Source organism: Dermacentor silvarum, chromosome 4, assembly GCF_013339745.2.
Source record: "Dermacentor silvarum isolate Dsil-2018 chromosome 4, BIME_Dsil_1.4, whole genome shotgun sequence".
NCBI classification, from domain to species: Eukaryota; Metazoa; Arthropoda; class Arachnida; order Ixodida; family Ixodidae; genus Dermacentor; species Dermacentor silvarum.
Window position 1 is genome coordinate 135738997 of NC_051157.2, and position 19703 is coordinate 135758699.

The 19703-nt window shown below is 45.5% G+C and overlaps 2 protein-coding genes across 2 annotated transcripts in view; one reads left to right on the plus strand and one right to left on the minus strand.

Annotated features, from left to right (window-relative positions):
• Window positions 1–19703, minus strand: part of LOC119448918 (MAM and LDL-receptor class A domain-containing protein 2) — a 666053-nt gene that overhangs the window by 175395 nt on the left and 470955 nt on the right. The gene's annotated exons all lie outside the window — the stretch shown is intronic.
• The window catches only part of LOC119450647 (MAM and LDL-receptor class A domain-containing protein 1), a 464623-nt gene that overhangs the window by 136910 nt on the left and 308010 nt on the right, over window positions 1–19703 (plus strand). Inside the window, exons 25-27 of the mRNA XM_049666103.1 lie at window positions 114–236; window positions 1944–2080; window positions 7272–7386. Of these exons, the coding sequence (XP_049522060.1) occupies window positions 114–236; window positions 1944–2080; window positions 7272–7386 (375 nt within the window). The remainder of the gene's footprint in view (window positions 1–113; window positions 237–1943; window positions 2081–7271; window positions 7387–19703) is intronic.

The following is a 19703-nucleotide window of genomic DNA, read 5'->3' on the forward strand; positions in this document are numbered from 1 at the left end:
TCCTAGTGTGGTGCTTTTTAATGTCCTGCAAATGTTACTATATGTCTCCAGTTTTCCCAGTTATTCTGCATTTTATACCTTACAGTGTGCGTTGTGCTGGTTTCACTTTGCAGGCTACTACCTTCTGCTCGACGCAGATGACCTGGCAAAGGCTCCTGCTGGCAGTGTACAGAGTCAGAATCTGCCGCTGGGTCCTTCGGCATGCTTCAAGCTTTACTATTTTATGAAAAAAGATTGTGAGTTTGCTGCTACACATATGTTTATAGTAATATAAAGCAAAAATCAAAAAAGAACGTCAGGTAGAAAATTCCCTACTCAAATGTCTCGTACGCACTCCAATAATGCCATCTATTCCACATGATTCATATGAAATTTTTGCCAACTTTATGCGAAATCCACTTAGATTTTATAAAAATTATACGGTAATCACGCCGAAAATGTATACAAAACTTGGACTGACATATGGAATGTTTGATTAGGCTTATAATGCTGCCCACGTCAGAGTACGTTCACTATTTCTGCAAATCAGTATATAACAATCAAACATTGCCCAAAATAGCTGAACAATATTATCGCCACACCACGACCACCAGCTCCAGGAACATAAATTTGTTCAAGTCCACTATGACAAAAATTAAAACTCAGTGCTTAGTAAACTAATACAGACTGGTTATACTGTCACTATTGAATGCGAAATGAGATAATAATAGAATATTACGAGAATATCTTCAGCAAACATAGGAAGGCACTGACGGCAAGCAGTCTGGATACGCTGACTGCATGCTGCCAATTCGTGGTACAAAACGATTCTACTCGAAAATCACTTGTGTGTTGTTTAGAGAAAGGTTCACAGCTTGCCGTATTGAGACCGTCTTACCGAAGAACTGGTGCCTTTCTTGCGTGCAAGTCTTTATACGTACTTCATAAGGCTCAAACATCGACCTCAGTGTGACAGAGGCAGAAGCCCAGAAAGGCACGGAGGTTAACCAGACGCACTTCCGGTTTGCCCCCATACAATGGGTGAAGATAACAAAGGGTCGGAAAGAGAGAAACAAAGCAAGAGCGAAAGTGTACTAGTTTTGCGCACGTTTTTAGTTGCACACCAAGTTGACATCACTAATATCCTCACTGCGACATATGTAAAATACGAATCGTGGAGAGCGCGCCCGAAGGTACGGTGTGTGCCACCTGCTTGCAACATTCCGTTAAGGCTAGCTGGTTTACATGAAGAGTCGAAAAAAATGTCAGCCGTAACATGGTAATCTTACGTACGCCTTCAATTCTTCATTTTGGAATTAGCACTAGGAGCGCAAAATGCATGTATCCACACCTTTTACTCCTTGAGCGAGATATTGCGCCAGCGGATGAGTCCAGTGTGCATTCGCGTTTCCAGTCTTTATTGCCTACTTTTGCTCATAATATTGCCATGCCAATATCTCGGCAAAATCTGCTTGTTGGTACGCTTCAAAGCCAAATAAAGTGTATTCTTGGCTGCGATCACAACTTCACAACTGGTACACAGTGCAGTCCAAGACTTCGGCCATCGTCTCTGACGTTATGAAATGCGAGGGCCAGTATAAATTACTCAGCCCTCTTGACTGTATACGTTGAATTAAGGTATTTTAGAAACGCTTCGTGGCTAGCATCACCGGTGGGAAAAACCTAGCATAACCTGCAAAAGGCATTTTATTATAGATGTAGAAGGCTTATTAAAATAGGCATACTTAGTGTCAGGATTCCGTAATAAGTACTGTTTTTAACACCTTAATACTACATGTGAACCGTACTTTCAGCTCAAGTGAGGAATGCATTTTATTCTAATAGCTCACAAAACATATGCCAGATACCGCATTTGATCATACGGGAATAGGATAATGTGGCTTGTAACGTTAAAAAAATAGGATAAACATTTAGTGTATATTACATTTGCTTGCCCTTCACAGCTGGAGCATCGGTGACTGTTGCGTTCATCGGCCACACTGGGGAATTAGCCGGCCGTCCACAGATAGTGCAAGCCACTGAGCCAAGTCAGTGGACACCTCTCTCAATTGAACGCTCCGATCTTCCCCAAGTCTTCTCGGTATGCAACAATGCATGTGCGAGTGAATTGGATTAGTATGTAGGAAGAGGTGATGTGCGGCTCAATTTCATGCACAAATCACTTCCCTTTAAACTAATTTTCGAGCCGCAGTGCACACAGTTCGAGCATTTAGCATCCGACAAGCAGCGTTTGACCATCTTCTATGCGTCCAATTTCTTGGTACTATGTTAAACAGTGAACATTAATGTGTATGCACCTTAGAAGGGTAGTGGTTTGGGCTAGTTGGTTTTCCATGAGACTGTGTGGTGTAGCGCGAAACAAGACGAGGGACACTGGGAAACCAGGGACGGTATTCTGTAAGAGTCTACCAAGTGGACTGTCCATTTCGGCGACCGTTGATTCGCTGCTGCTTGACGTGCAGGAAAGTGCCAGCCAGTATCCTTCCTGCACGTCAAGCAGCAGCGAATCAACGGTGGCAGAAATGGCGAAATGGACAGTCCACTAGGTAGACTCTTACAGAATACCGCCCCAGGACGAGCGTTTTCTGCCAACTGAATAAACATTTCAGTTTGCAGTAAGCGCTCGTCCTCGTTTCTCAGTGTCACTCGTCTTGTTTCGCGCTACACCACACAGTCAAGTGTATGCCCCACTTTCATTATTATCCGTGAATTTCGGCATCTGCAATATCAGTGGCAATATAGTGTTCTTGCACTTGGCATGGCGTCGCGGGTTCTGGGTCCCGGCAACAGAGGCTGCATTTATATAAAGCCAAAATGCTAACATATTCTCATCTTTTATTTGACCTGCACACTAAAGAACCACATATTCTAGGAATGAAAAAAGATCAATATCCCTGCAATACGGCACCTCTCCAAAGCCGAAGAGTTATTTTAAAATAGTAAACACATCAGTCAACTCTATTGTCATACCTTCACAAGATGACAAACAGTGGAGATTTATGACGATAAAAAGGAAGTGCGGAGGACTGTTGTAAGCCACACTTAGCCTCTGCAGCATGCTTCGCAGCATTCATTACCTGATACTGGGTTTTATAGTGTAAATAGACACCATCTAACGAAACATCTAAAAAGACACACGGAGACAGGGTTTTCAATGTGGGCTTGATTAAGTAGTTAAATTGCGCATAATATTGTTACGCGCTATGCCGAGCATGGAAGAATGCGCTAGAAAGACGGTGAAGACGACGATCTGGGTAGCGCTCCTGTTCTTGTTTTGCCATCTTGCCTGCAGCCATCTCTCTCTGTATATATCTTGTAAATATAATTTTCATATCCCTTTTTGCTACTCTCATCCCCGTAGAAATATGGCAGAATACAGCTATTTTAGAGAACGTAGTTAAGGAGCAAAGCAATCTCACCACTACAATCAAATTTCTGGTTTGAAATTGCCACAGCCACATGTATAGCCTTTGCAAAAATTTATAGGTTATTCCGCGATATCACCATCAAGACTAAAGTTGCAGCCTACTGGTGTTCTGTCCGAATCATTAAATTTAAAATCGACATTGTTATACCAGCGCCACACGGGCACTCGTTAACACCCTTCAACTAATGAAGCACGAGCTTCCCAAAGAGAGTTCGATATCAAGGGAGTTGTGCTCCTCTCACACGAAAATTAGCAACATTTTCACAAAAGCTTCCAGGGGCACACAAAGAGCTCTCCGGCTTAAGTACACGCACAAAAATTTCACCTGGAATTTCTTCAAAAACATTTTAGCCTAGAGTTATCTCAATAAATGATCACTATCAAAATTGCTGTACAAAAGTCGACTCCTTGTTTACAATTAAAATGCTAACGATAAACGTAGCGATGCTAAGGGCGACGCCAGCAACCATGTGTTACCCGCGTTTCTGTGCACGGCGTAGCATTGCTACTGACTTTGGCAGTTTTTGTTGAAATCTTGTGCCCTCACCGCAACATTTTGTTTTCTGCCATGTCGCGCATGGTTGTGAAGCACGATGCAGCACCATCACAACATGTTAGATGCGCAGTAGATCTTGCCGCGAGCAAGAGGAGGATGGCGCATGTTTGTACAATCAAGGGGCCTTCTCGCTCTAGCGTACAAGAAAGCAGCAAGCATTGCTTGAAGTGCTTATGCAACCCAAATTGTTATATTTTCTTGTAAAGGTAAACCAAAGAGAAACAACAATATGAATTTCAGTTCGATGTCACGCACTCTTGAAGTGAGAGTAGCTGTCCAGAAGTTTCCCGGCTATCAAGTTAGTTCATCGCCAATGTCCCTTCACCAAAAACTCCATATAACCCTCTTTGCGGAAGGGCGACACTTTGAAACCAAGTGCATCTCCCACGAGATAAAGAAGGAGTTAAGAAGTTCAGGGGGCGATTTAGCGGTACATGCGAGAGAAATGAGTTAGCATTATACGTCGCACCTTCTTGAGGTCCTGAATCCGTCATTTAAACCGCGTTCAGAAATTGAGCAAAATGAACAGTGTGGTTCAGGAGCTCACACGAGACACGTCCTGCCTCTTCGAGAAGCGAAGTGCAACTTGCGGTGGACCGGAGCAGATCGCCGTCAGTTGTACTATACATACATATATACATACATACCGTAAATACATAGATACATACCTACATACATGCATACATACATAGGTACATACATACATAGGTGCATACGTACATAGATACGTACGTACATACATACATAGGTACATAACATACATACATACATACATACATACATACATACATACATACATACATACATACATACATACATACATACATACATACATACATACATACATACATACATACATACTTACATATACACTCTTCTAAGCTTCTAAGTTCGGTCATCTCTCTACCTCTATCAGTGACTGGCTTCCAACACTTCACACACATGATTTTTTATACTTTGACAGTCGTAATGCTAACGCATTAAAAGCAGTTCGCTGCTGCCCTTGTGACACGGCTATTACTTTGCTGGTTGATAAGAATATTATGCGAAGTTGCTTTCGTATATGGTGAAGCCAGCTCCTCACAAGAAGGGGGCGCTAGCATAAACTTGCGTCCCCGCCTTTTGGTGGCAGCGGAATAGATCCGTTGTGGGAAGATTACCGTGTGTTCCAGACCAGCGAGTAACTCGCGGTGACTCTCCCGGAGCGTCTGGTGCCGACAGGTGGTGATACAACTTTGTGCTAGCACTCCCTGTGCAGCAGCTGACTTTACCATATAAGAAATCAATTCTACATATTTTTAAATATTTTACCAGCCAAGTAACTGTGTCAAACATTGCATTGAACGATTGCGCCAATGAAATTCGGTCTTTCTGCAAATTTTCACTAAGGACGGGGCAGCGATAAGTTAAAAATCATTTTTGTATAATTTTGAAGAAAAAGAGCACACTCTTGTATATTTGTTCGGTTGTGTGGTATGGTTTCCATTGGACGCTTGACACCGCAGGCCACTGTATTGTGAGTACGATGGATTCGCTGCAGGGCGTTGGAGTCATACCAGGAGACCTCCCTCTGAGAGCATGTAGACAGCCTAATGCTAGCAGGCAACATAGCACGTACACTTTTCAAAAAGCCTGTGCCAGCTCTCACGTATAAACACGAACAACTTTGCAATGTGTGCGATGAATACATTTCACCATTTTGGGTAATTATTGTAATAAGAATTTCTATTTTAACTGAAAGACCTCTAAATTAAGCAATGGGGGGGGGGGGGGGGCAGTGCTCTTTCGCGCAAATCCCGGCCAAGGTAAGCTCTCAAGCAGCAAAAAGATTCATTGAAGGCAAAGCACGTATGGCCTAATGGGAAACCGCAGTGTTATGACATCGTTACTAAATATTTGATGCTTTATCCTAATGCATAAGTCGGTAAAGAAAGCTTATATGATGACGCTGCAGAGAATGTCACTTCGATCATTTTAAAAGCACTTTGTCTATAACAAAGTTCATCTTTTGCTCAAGATGATTACAAGACAAAAGAGGAGGGGCATAATGGAATCGCTGGGGAACCTTCTCCGGGGGGATCATCGTAAAGTGAGGCAAGACACTGTTATAACTCCCATAAGTCTTGCTACTACTACAGCACTGCTTCCATGCAAGAAAACTAACAACTACTGGACCCCATTTTAACACGACAGCGTTAAGGTTCCCGTGTCGCAGAAAATCCGGCGTCGGTGTCGGCGTTGGTGTCGACTTCGGCGTTAAGCATCGGCGTCTGGCGGAAATAATCATGCCGAACCAGATCATCCCGAACTGCCCCGACCACACAGGCCCTCCGCGTGGCGCAAGGTGTTAGTGAACAAAAATAGAATTTCTCAAAGTAAAATGCGTCATAAAAATCTTAACGTATGACTTAACCACAACTACAGGCGTGATAACGACGGATTGTAATTTGCATATACGAGAAAAAAGCCTGATAAGCAGCCAAGAATCTTTTAATGTTATCGCGTTCCACTATTAAAGGCAAAGCTTAAGCGTCCCCCAATTCTGATGGTGTTTCGCTGTACTTTGGTTCTAGGCAACATTGAGGGGAATGTTGAAAACCGAGCCTTTCTAAATTTTGGACACGCGCGCGCCTCCAGGCAACTGCAAACAATTAATAAAACAATACAAAAAGGTCTTAGGGCCTTCACATTTTGATATAAGATGGTTTAAACTGCTACTGTAAAAATGTCTTCCCAGCCATGCATTTGTGTTTAAAAGTGAAGCCGACTTTGAGGGGATCAATGTAAGCTTGGTCTTTGTAAAGTGTCTTTTCCACGTTGAGATTTGCACTGAGACCTATTCATAAAGAAAAATGCGATGCGAACGGAGCCATATAACGCTATCGCGTTCCACTCTTAAAGGCGAAGCTTAAGCATCCTCCAATTTTTTCTACAACGTAGTGGTGCTGACGCCGGTTTGGTTGCGATTTCACGGCATCTAGTTGCGAAAGCATAGCTTAACTGCGTTTTGGGCAAATTAACCAATATTTGTCTTACCACTAGATGTAAAATTCTTTGTTAAAACTTATCAGCTGAAAATATGCAATCACAACATTTTGTAAGCTGATTAAAATTAAACGTCTACAATGCAGATCACGCGCATTGTGTGATTCGCATCTGGAAATGGTTAAGGAAGAAATAATTATTGTTCAGTCTTTACTGCCTGTCGGCAGCATGCGTGGACCACGTAGTACAAAGTGATTATTACTTCTGGCATCTCTAAGCAAGTGTTTATATCGCATTGCGCAGGTTGTAATCACTGGCCAGACTGCACGTGGTCGTAGTGACGTCGCCATTGATGACATCGACGTGCGCCGTGGCAAATGCGAAGGGACACCGCTACCCACGAAAGCCCCAGCAACCGGTATGTTCTAGATTACCTGGAGAGCCCAAGTCTCGGTAGAAGTACAGGTGCCCTTAAGGCGTAAACTTGCATTAGAGTTCGACAGCGTGTTAAAAAACAACAAAACAAAAACAATGTAATATGAAAACATTGCTTTGGAACAATTTTTATGCTAGTTCACAGAGCTGTGCGTGGCTCTAAAGGGGGGGGGGGGGGGAGAAATGCTTGTTCAAATCGGTGGAGTGTTACACTAAGGGCTCATGTTTGCATATGAACAGTTCTCTTCGCAGTAACTGTTCTTAGAATGTAGCAAATGAAGAAGAGCTGGTGGAATAAGACCCATAAGAAAATCTGGAAGGCACAGATTTTGAGTATGGCACCTATAAAACGACGACTCGGAAACGCAACGAGCACGAGAAGCTTACTGCATTTCCCAGATTTATATAAGTGCAGTAGGGTACATGATGTCGAACCGAGCCACATTTAAACCAAAAACCGGAACAGAACCGTTATATTATGCTGAACAGTAACCGAACCGGACCTTAATTTCCCGCCATCTTGAAAGCGAACCTGAAATGAAACCTACTAGAGGAAGATTTCCGAAGATGTTCTACAAACGGATCAGAACAGCATGTGGACCCTCTGCCAGGGCACGTTAAAAGGCAAATGTTTGACAAAGCTCAAAGCCTCCCGTAGTCGCCAAACGATTCCCACGGGACAGGCAAGACTCATATAACCTCAAATAACCACAACGGAGTCGTTACACTCATATGCTTTCGGATGTTTTCAGGGCTCAAGTACATCTTGTCAGGCGACCGAAACCGACTGACTCCAGCAATGCTCCATGACGTTCGGCTTCTCCGTTCGTTTTCAGTGGGGGAAATACATGTGCAATTTGTGTGTAATTATTTTTCGATGCTGAAACTAAAACGGGGAAGGAGAGCCACTATTTGAATTTAGAGACTATGTATAGGTACACGGTAACAGGTGCACTGAAAGAAAATATGAAGTCGAGTTTCATTGAAAGATTAGGCTACTGACATCCGTAGCGAGAACAGTGCTTTTGTAAGGAAAACAATTATGAAAATGAAAAAAATCGGAGTTGGGCTAGCCATTGCTGACTATGGTACCTTTCAGGTGGCGTCAGAACAGACTGATTCATTCGCAGAGAGTGGCTAAGCAGTAGGTCACGTTGGGATTGCATCAACTTGACCGCTTTGGCACCGGCGACTTTAATTGAAGAGCAGCAGCGGCACTTTCGCGGGCAATTCACTACGCAACAAGGCCATATATTGTCACGCAGAAAGTATATATATTGCCACGAGGTCTCGAGCTGCGGCGAGCGCGCGCCAGTATTCAGGCAAGGAGAGAAGAAGAAGAGGCTTTTCGTTTTTGTGGTCAGCCATCTTCCTGGCTAGTACTCGTCTCTGCCGGTGCAGGACTTCTTGCTCTGAAGGCCTTCTGTTGCACGTGACAAACTGGTGGAGGTGCTGGGTAGTCCCAGCAAATGTCCTACACGCCTCCTGGTAGCCCTGTGCCTACAGTGACAACACCTGTTCACCGGCCAGCCGAAGAGTCCGAGGATTGCCCCCTGAGCTTGGACCTCTTCCCGAGACTACGTCAGCTACGCACCAAAGCGGTATGGAAGGCACTACTAGTGCTGCTTACTATACGCTACAGAAAGTGCCAAAAGTCTTCCATGGCTCCATCCTTGAGGATGTCGAAGACTGGTTGGCTCAGTTCCAACGCGTCGCTGATTTCAATGGGTGGACCGATGCGAACAAGCTGAAGAATGTATACTTTAGCCTGGAGGATGGCGCTCGCACCTGGTAAGAGAACCGCGAACCCTTCTCGTCGTGGAGCGACTTTTGTCGTCATCTGCGGGCAAGTTACGCCAATGCTGATCGCTGTGAACGTGCCGAGCGGGCCATTCAGTCGCGCATCCAAATGCCCAACGAAAGTGTGATGATGTACGTTGAGGACATGACGCGCCTCTTTCGTCGAGCTGACCCGGACATGGCAGAAGATAGGAAGCTCCGGCACTAATGCGAGGGGTTAAGGAGCAGCTTTTCGCTGGCCTTGTTCGGTAGTCCCCCGACGACTGTGGCCGAGTTCTTAACGGAAGCCACGACAATGGAAAAAGTGCTTCAGCAGCGGTCAGCAGTGTACGACCGGCAAATCAGCGTCGCGTCATCGATGGATCAGATCGGAGCTGCCGGAGGTAGCATGAACATCGACTCCCTCTGCGACCTCATCCGATCAGTGGTACGCGACGAGCTGCAAAGAATACACTGCCCGCCTCAACCTGCTGCGGGATCCATATCCAGCCTCATCAGGAACGAGGTGCAGCATGCTCTGCAAGTCCCGCTTGCCAGGGAGGTCACACCACCTGTGCCGACGGAGCTTCGGCGCGCATCATACGCGGAAGCTGCGAGCCGGTATATTCCTGCTTCTCCGCGCTTCGTCCGCCCCACACCTCACGATACACTTCCATCAGTGCAACCGATCCAGCACTTGGAGAACCGCCAACCACTTCAAAGAAAATCGGATGTCTGGCGCACACCGGACAGGCGACCGCTGTGCTATCACTGTGGCGAAGCCGGACATGTGTACCGTGAATGCCCATATCGCCGCCTTGGACTTCAGTGTTTTGCCGTCGACTCTCCAAGGCCAAGATTCGGCGAAAGACCAAGAGCCATTGAGGAATACCTGTCTCAACAGCGCATGCCACTGCCCTTGCGACGGCAGTCACGGTCACCGTCGCCGAGACGATTTTCCCCAAATTCCCGGAGCTCCCCAGTGGCGGCGCAGGGGCGTTCGCCAAGCCCTAGACGGGAAAACTAAAGACAGCGACCTTCGGGGGCGAGGCCGCTGATAATCGACGCAAGCAAGGCCTCCCAGCGACGCGACCAGGTACCGGCAGTGATTCGACAACAACTGAACTCGGAAGCCGACTGTCTTTGGATATACCTGTGGTGCTCGACGGTCACCATGAAGTCAGTGCGTTATTGGACACAGGGGCTGATTACTCGATCGTGAGCCGAAAACTAGCGACACACCTGAAGAAAGTAGTTACGCCTTGGTACGGAACACAAATTCGTACTGCCGGCGGACATGTAGTCACCCCACTTGGTATATGCACACTCCGAGTTGGCATTCGTGGACGTACGTTTCTCTTCAGTTGCCTTGTACTTCGCGAATGTTCCCGAGACATCATCCTGGGAATCGACTTTCTACGGGAATATGGCGCTATTATCGACCTGCGGGAGCGCACCGTGACCTTCTCGACAGAGAGAGCAGCAGACAAAACCGACGACAGCCATCTCAGCACGTTTCGCGTTTATGCCGACAACGTCGCGTTACCCCCCCCCTCCCCCCGTTCGAGTGTCCTCGTTGATGTCGTGCGTGACAAGTTACGTGATGGTGAGGCAGTCGCTGAACGCAACATGTCGCTCTTGCTCACACTAGGTCTCTGCGACGCTCGCAGCCTCGTCACGCTTCGTGACGGACGTTCTACGCTGCTTGTGACGAATTTTAGTAATGAGCACCGTCACCTTTTTCGTCGCACTGCCATCGCTCTCGCCTACCACATAACAGAGACTGCTGAATGTTTTACGTCTGCATCACTGGACAATGCTCTCCAATCGACACCGGGGGCTGCGACGGCATCACTAAGCAAAGTAGACATTAATTTGACTCTACCGGAGGAACAACAAATAGCGCTGCATGAATTGCTGCTTCAATTCCAAGAATGTTTCGCCTCGTCCTCTAAGGTGCGTCAGACGCCCATCACGAAACACCGAATCATTACATATACCGACGTCTCGCCCATAAAACAACAGCCTTACCGAGTTTCGGCCAAAGAACGGGACGCGATACATACGCAAGTCGAAGAGATGCTTCAGGACGATGTTATACAGCCTTCCAAAAGTCCCTGGTCATCGCCGGTCGTCCTCGTGAAGAAGAAGGATGGAACACTACGTTTCTGCGTTGACTACAGGCGGCTAAGCAGCGTGACTAAAAAAGACGTCTATCCACTGCCCCGCATCGATGATTCACTCGACAGACTGTATATATATATATATATATATATATATATATATATATATATATATATATTGCGAGCGCTAACTGTGCAGTTCATCATCGTCTTTATGTGTATATACCCATCCTCATAATCATCATCATTTTCTCGGGTTGGTGTTCGTGGGCTGTCTCGCACTGTGTCACAATAGAAGAGCTCTGCCTTCGTCCCGTGCGTCATCTCACAGTATATATATATATTATAATATATACTTGCGTGGTTTATTATATATATATATATATATATATATATATATATATATATATATATATATATATAATAAACCACGCAACACCAGCACTGATACCGTTATCAGTGAGCACGGGAAATTTCGGAGGCGTACGCCAACAAAAAGAGAGCTTCTTCGGGCATCAGCACACCTTCGCTTTTATTATGTCCCAAGGAGATTCCGTGTACTGACAGCTAGATTTAATTGGTTTGCGTGCGTCTTGTCATTTGCTATCTCCTTTTTACCAATGTCGCCGTCACTTTTCTTAGTGTTGTCTCTTTGGTTGTTTGTTGTTTAAATCTGAACACGATATCATTCAGAGAATACTTCACTTTTTATTTGAACTATCCTGTTTCAGAAACCACAACTCCTGTTCAAACTACAACGCCAGCAGTTTCGCAGCCGGTGTCTACGCAGGAATCTACTTCAACGGGTAACAAAAGAGTGATATTCGGTTTGTTGTATGCTTTTTTCTGTAACTGGAACTGTCAGTGGTGGAAGATTTCAAGTGCTGGTCAGCATTAAGTACAAGCATTGAAGGCCAAGAATTCTGAGCATGAGCGAGTTACAATAATAGCTACTATTTCAAAATTTAAGTTTTTTCACCTTCAGCTTTTTCTTAAGTGCATTAGTAAATCACTAGGGGCAACACGTGTATCTAAATATCTTGCGAATCACGGATGGTAGTTTCAAAAACTAATAATAGCGGAACCTTAGCAACAATTAGTGCTTGGGACTATGCCTTAGCTTCAAGTGCAATTCAAAAATAGGTGATGACTTGCTTGAAGTTTAAATAATGGTCGCAGCTTCACCCAAAAGGCGAAGCATCAATTGCGATAGCAAATTAATAGATAGATGGAGTAATGATAGTAGTTTTATCAGCTGTATAAACTTGGACATGCGGCAGCACCAGCAACGCGCAGAGCTGTTGTCGATGCCGTCGGCGTTTTGCCCGCGTTCGCACCGAAGGCGCTCGGCGTTGGTGACTATGGGCGTCTTGCGCTGGAGTTTGAGGTATAGTAGCGGCGCCTGGCGGCGGCGAAAAACGTCATCTGGGTAGTACCAGCTTGGATAGTATTGAGCCCTGGCTGTGGCGAAGCACGTTTCTAGCCCGCGTTTTGCGTCGATTCGCACTTTTTTCTGCCCTGTTTAGAGTGCGAAAAGGCTCGTCACTTCTCACAGACTATGGCGACCAGGCTGCGAGCTGGCCGCAGCCTATAGTTTTACGAAAACGGACTCTCCGTGTGCCGTGGGACGTAATGCTGGAAGCAGAAGACATCAGTGACGCCGATCCGGTGAGACCTAGCTCAGCCTCGAAAAAGCGTCACCGTCGTTCCAGCTGCGTCGTGGGCTGCCATGAACAAGAAGACCTGAATCCCAACATCAGATTCTACCGTTTTCCTTCAAGGCCTCACGCTGCGGAGCATCGGGCGCGCTGGATAACTGCAGTTCGCCGCGCTGGGTAAGCGAAATGGAAGACCGACATAGCAGCAGGCATGACTGGTGATTCACGAATCGAGACCCGGCCACAGCGACAATTAACAATTCGACCGGTGCGAAGTAGTGAAGTGACCAGGTGTGTGCAAATGACCAGAAATGGTCGGGCTGATTCGGTGACAATTCACTACCCCACTACGAGCAGCACCGGTTAGAGAGTGGAATGTGCTCATCCTTGACCTCAAGCCAGCACGTTGAGGCAGCACAGCAAGGTAGTATTGATTACAGCACATTGATGTTCGAGCGCTGTCATTAAAAGCTACATCAAGCGAGCAGTGCACGAGCGCGCGCTGCAGCGCGATTCCCACGTACGTACGTTACTGCGAGCTTATATGCATTGCATCAGTTATTTATCAATTGCTAGACAGATGGCCGCTACTACAGCGCAGGCATAACTACTTGTCTAGCGGCAAGCAGTCAACAAAGATTGCAGGAGACCCGCCATTTCGCGGCATGTCGAAAGACTGCTGCCGTCGCGGCGCGTACCGTCGTGCGCTCGAGCAGTTCCGTACACATGTCTGCTTATCGCTGCTGTGAATTCATTTACAGAAAGAATTTCCTCGCGTTTGTGCGCCTGAATCTAGCAGCGTTCAAACCTTACCTGAAGTTCAATTTCGCACGTGCGTGACTCGCTTCACTTGCGATCGACACCGCGCGAAAACTTCGCTGCTTATTTTTTGAACGGCGTACACGTATTCGGCGTTGCATAATTTCTTGCCTTTACGCAGCATGCAACCCATGGAAAAATCTTCGGCGCCCGATATTCGCTGCAAGCCGTGGAACAACACAACCGAAAGTGGCGGGTCCGTATTGTAAACGTGCTTCCCGAAGCAGACGACCGAGCTTGGTACTACCCAGTTTCGGATTGAGGGCGCTTTTTAGCACCATTTTTGCAGCGCCCCCTGGGCAACGCAAGAGCCCCATTGCCGATGCCTCCGGGGGCGGCTCGGAGGTTTTTGATGAGATCAGAACGGGACACTTGTCGAGCAGCGTCGGAAATCTTTACCACCTTCACGCCTCCCCTCCCTCAATCCCGTCTCCCCACGGTCTTTAGTGCGACGGAAGAAGTCGCCTTTGTTCTACTATATATATATATATATATATATATATATCGTGATTCTAAAAGAGGAAAAAAACGCCTAATTTTGGAGCCCTTCAGGGAGCACGGCCCAGAACGCGCGTTTGTTCTCCGCCCTGCGTTCGCTCCCCGTGAAAGCGCGCGTCCCTCGCGCCCTTTCACTCGCACATACATCACACGGCGACGATTTCATCGCCGTTGACGTCATACGGAACCTCACGGCAACGGCGACGCCGACGGCAGAAATCCGCTTTGGTTGTCCATGTTTTGCTATCACAATAAAATATATCCCTTCTTGAAATACTCCTTTTTTATTATTGCGATAGCAATTATATGGACACTCAAAAGCAGATTTCTGCCGTCGCCGTCGCCGTCGCCGTGAGGTTCCGTATGACGTCAATGGAGATGAAATCGTCGCCGCGCGCCGAACGCTGTATGTGCGAGTGAAAGGGCGCGAGGGGCGCGCGCTTTCACGGGGAGTGAACGCACGGCGGACAACAAACGCGCGTTCTGCGCCGTGCTCCCTTAAGGGCTGCAGAAGTAGGCGTCTCTTTCCTCCTTTACAACCACGATATATGTAGAGCAAACGCGCCTTCTTCCGATGCGCGAGAGGCCGTGGGGAAGGGGGGGGGAGGGGGAGGGAAGGGAGGCGACGTTAAGCTGCGGCACCAAGTGCCTATTTATATCAGAGGCTCCGGCAACAGTCACCAACGCCGCACGCATTTTGTGCGAACGCGGGCAAAACGCCGACGGCGTCGACAACAGTTGTGCGTGTTGTCGGTGCTGCTGCATGTCCAAGTTTATACAGCTGATAAAGCTAATATCATTACTCCGTATAGCTCTCTACAAATTTGCTATCGCAATTGATGCTTCGCCTTTCAGGTGAAACTGCGACAACTTTTTGTTTACTTGCTTTCAGAATGAGTAATCCAAATGATGTCTTTCTGTGCATTTAGGAACACAGTTTCTTCAGCGTAAATCTTCCAATATAATTAAGGTTTTGCTAATATTCGAATACAATAATTCAATACTCCATTTTTTATTTGAAATATATTGTTTCAGAAACCACAACTTCTGTTGAAACTACAACACAAGCAGTTTCGCAGCCGGTGTCTCCGCAGGAAACTACTCCAACGGGTAACAAAAGTTATATTCAGTTTGTTGTATGCCTTTTTCTGTACCTAGAACTGTCAGTGGTGGAAGTTTTCAAGTGCTGATGAGCATTAGGTAGAAGCATTGAAGGTCAATAATTCTGAGCCTGACCGAGTTACATCAATAGGTAGTATTTCAAATTTAAGTTTTGTGAACTTCACCTTTTTCTTAAGTGTATTAGTAAATCACTCGGGGTAACACGTGGATCTAAATATCTTCCGAATTACGAATGGTAGTTTCGATCAATAATAATAGCGGAACCTTGGCCACAATTAGTGCTTGGAACTATACCTTGGCTGCAAGTGCAATTCAAAAAATATGTGATGACTTGTTTGAAGTTTAAAAAATATATTTATTCTTGAAATACTCTTTTTTATTGTTTACTTGCTTTCAGAATGAGTAATACAAATTATGTCTTTCTGTCCATTTATCAACACAGTTTCTTCAGCGCAAATCTTACACTATAACTAAAGTTGTGCTAATAATCGAATAGAATAATCGAACACCTTATTTTTAATTGGAAATCTCCTCTTTCAGAAACCACAACTTCTGTTAAACTACAACACCAGCAGTTTCGCAGCCGGTATCTACGCAGGAAACTACTTCAACAGGTAACAAAAGAGTTACATTCAACTTGTTCTATGGCTTCTTCTGTACTTAGAAGTGTCAGTGTCCTTGCTATTGAATTCGTATTTGATTCAAAAACTCGCTGTTAGAAGTTATCGAATATTCGTTTTGTACGAATGCTATAAGTGAAAACAACAGTGCTGTTTGTTCATATAGAGAAACAATAATAGAAATGCAGTCTCGTTTAAATGATTCTTGTGCTGCAAAACCGTGCTCATTGTATGGACTATCCAGTACCTCAATAAACACGTGGAGGTGGTTACATACAGACAATATTCTCCAGTCATTGACTAATCACGTCATTCCTGAGGCAGCTTACGCTGTCTTTATTTTGACAAAGCAATGTATTGATTTATTTATGTAATTCAAAGTTTCATAAATGACGTTGTCACCGCGCGTCGAATGTGACAGTAAATTCCTGTTTATCTTAAGACTTTCTTAACAGACCTGACACCGACTTGTGAACGGCAGCACATGTGTCAAATATTGTACACATGCCTTTATTGCGATACAACCAGAACTTAACTTCCAACTTCATTTCCTTTGATTGTGGTCATTTGGTTCTGTATTGGAAGGTTGTTTTTCGCCTATTTCTGCTCAATTTATTATTAACAATCGGCCATTACAACACCCCTAAACAGTGATATACACAAACTCGGCCCATTTATTAGGCGCCAGCTCTAGATGAGTGACATACGGAAGTTCTGCAGAAGTCCACGAAAAGGCAAAATGCAATGCTCACGCCACTGATTGTGTAAAAAATTAATAGATGTGCGGAAGCGCTCTCCCATATCTCTACTGGTATTGACTTCTCCAAATAACCCATCAATTTGAGCACCGAGTAAGCTCCAAGCTTAGCTGGGGTATAAGTTTTTTTATTATATTGTTCTCGGCATGTATTCCCTTCCTCCTAATGCCTTTGCTACTACCCTTTACACATAGGATGAGTCAGAAAAGCTGTCAATGACTAAATGATAGAGAAAGGCTAAGAAGAAAAGGCGGGGAGGTTAAACAAGGTCGGCGCGTGATATACTACCCTACCCCAAAGGAAGAAATAGCAAGCGAAACTCACGTACTGCTCTCAAGCTTTCAATTGCATTTTCTGTGTGCATACTTATTTGTTTAGGGTAAACAGATACGATTGGCTACTCGTTTTTAGAGCGAATTGTCACTTAGACAAAACTATATTCGTCATTATAGAGCCACCTTCCCTGACTACAGAAGTGGTCACACCGGAACCGAGGACTAGTGAATCTCCAGCCCCTCCACAGCCGAAGCCTGCCTTGGCATGCCGTCGCGGCGAGTTCAACTGCAGAGATGGTAGCACTTGCATTCCAGCGGCACTGCTCTGCGATGGCGTTAACGACTGTCCAAATGGAGTTGACGAGAAGTGTGGTAAGAATTTTTTTCGCAGTTAACTTTCCGTTAGTGGGCTCTAGTAAAGTCGACAGCCTTATGGAATCTCTATTCGTAAGTTTTCGTAGCTTACAGGTTTCGCGCTGCGTGTTCAAAAAGCGAATACGAGCATTTCAGGGGTAATCGCAAAAAAGAGTATTTTCTTGCGTTAAGTCTATAAAAAACGGAACATTTTTTAGGTGTCTGCAATTCAGCAACACAAGGTACCGGCAGTGTTGCCAGGTCCGACGAGGCGGCGTAGCCAAAAGCTAGAGAAGTTGTAGCCCAAATGTAGCCAAACACGAAAAAAGTGCAAAATATTTCGTAGCCAAATATAGCCATTTTTATTTGCAGTTTTATTTGTGCATACATCTGCAAATTCGACTACAGCAATAGTTTTTTTGCACAATCCGTCGCAACAAACTGTTGCGTGCCGCCGTGACGGTCGGCCCTTGACATCAACAACAGCGACATCGTACTTGCACAGGACCCTTTTTGGTTGGCCCCGGAAGCTCTTAAGCTCCAGCGAATCGCTGCAGAGGGCGAGATCAGTGCTTTTATTTTATGAGAGATAGTACTAAGTTATCATTATTAGTTATTTACAGTAACATTACCTACTAACTCTGCTTTTTAACTGTCGTGAATGCAAAATAACGTTTAGCATCGTCGAACTGCCTACGGTCATATCTGCCTACGGCGTAGAGGTTCAGCTGTCCAGCGATCTGCGACCTGCTCACAATTTCTGTTTTTATCAGCTAAAACAAGTCTTTCGTGCATTTATATCTCGTGTTAATTGTCTCATCGTCCTATCTTGTTTTCTCGTTTCTTTTTTTCAATTAGCTTGGCCCGGGTTAGTTGGTACATGCTCTATATACTGTCCATTTACATCAACCTGGCCGCTATCTTAGGTCTCTAGCACGGCGAGAACATGTGTTAAGCAAATGCCTCTCGCTGTCTGAATCGGTGTAAGCGAAGCTTGAAAATATTACTGGGCAAACGGCACACCAGTGTAAGAAGCGCGCAGTCGTTTTCGGCGACGAGAACGTTCCGAACGTAACTCGTTCGATATGGTAAAAGCCGCGACGGCGCACAAGGAGCAAAGGTAAACAACACATTGACAACAGTGGTTATGCTGTAAAAACCGGTTACTGTCAAAAAGCAAACCATGTTGACGTGAATAAAGTGTTAGAATAGGGCCCTCCAAAGTTAGGGCCCCCAAAGAGCTTTGCGGGTGTTAGCGTTCGGGCATAAAAATATTAAAACAAAATATACCATTTCATGATAAGAAGAGTAATTTAGATTTTCATGTTTAATTACAATTTAGAACTTATTCTATTAGCAGCAAGCAGCTTGTTGCGCTTAATTTTGAGTAACCAACTTTACGTACCTTCACCCAGCCAAGTCAATCCGTGTTAGGCCTACGAGCCATGAACTCGACAATTGTATTCGGAATCAGCGAAATCTTCATTACACAGGTTAGTTGAGGAAAATCGATAACCGCCAAACACTTCTCTAGCTTACGAACTTCAGGCGTTACCATGAATCGAGCCCAGTGGGGTGCTAGGTTAGAGCAGTCGCTTCGATGGGCACCGCCATGCTTGTTGACGAAAGCTTTTGGGGCTGCTTTTGGGGCACCCGCTAAATCGATAAAATAGCGTGCCCGACGCGAAACCCAAACACAGTTTGCGTCTTGCGAATGCGCAGTGGCTTCTACGCTATTTCTTTGGGGCCCGAAAACGTTTGAGGCCCCTATTCTAAAACTCTAATAATTGCTGGGGTTTTACGTGCCAAAATCACTATATGATTGGGAGGCATGATGCAGTGGGGGACTCCGGAATAATTTTGGCCACCTCGGTTTCTTTAACGTACACCTAAATCTAAGTACACGGGTGTTCCTGCATTTCACCTTGATCGAAATGCAGCCGCCATGGCCGGGAATTAAACCCGCGTCCTCGAGCCAGCAGCGCGACACCTCACAAGCTAAGCTAACACGGCGGGTGAGGTTCATGCGACGTGGTGCACTGATGTCATCGTGGCAAACATGTTTCGATAATAGCAGAATGAGTATCTTTACCCGTGGCATTGCGGGCAAACCGTGCAAGTAAAAGCACCAGAACCCACATTTGGCTAGGGGTCTTGCTCCCATTCTTTTTTTATACGTTCTCGCCTACTTGGCCCACTTCTCCATGTTTAGATTCTCCTCTCGGAGGAGCATCCAATCTTACGTTCAGCCTATCGAAATAAATCTCGATTATAAGCACGGAAAAAATTCATCT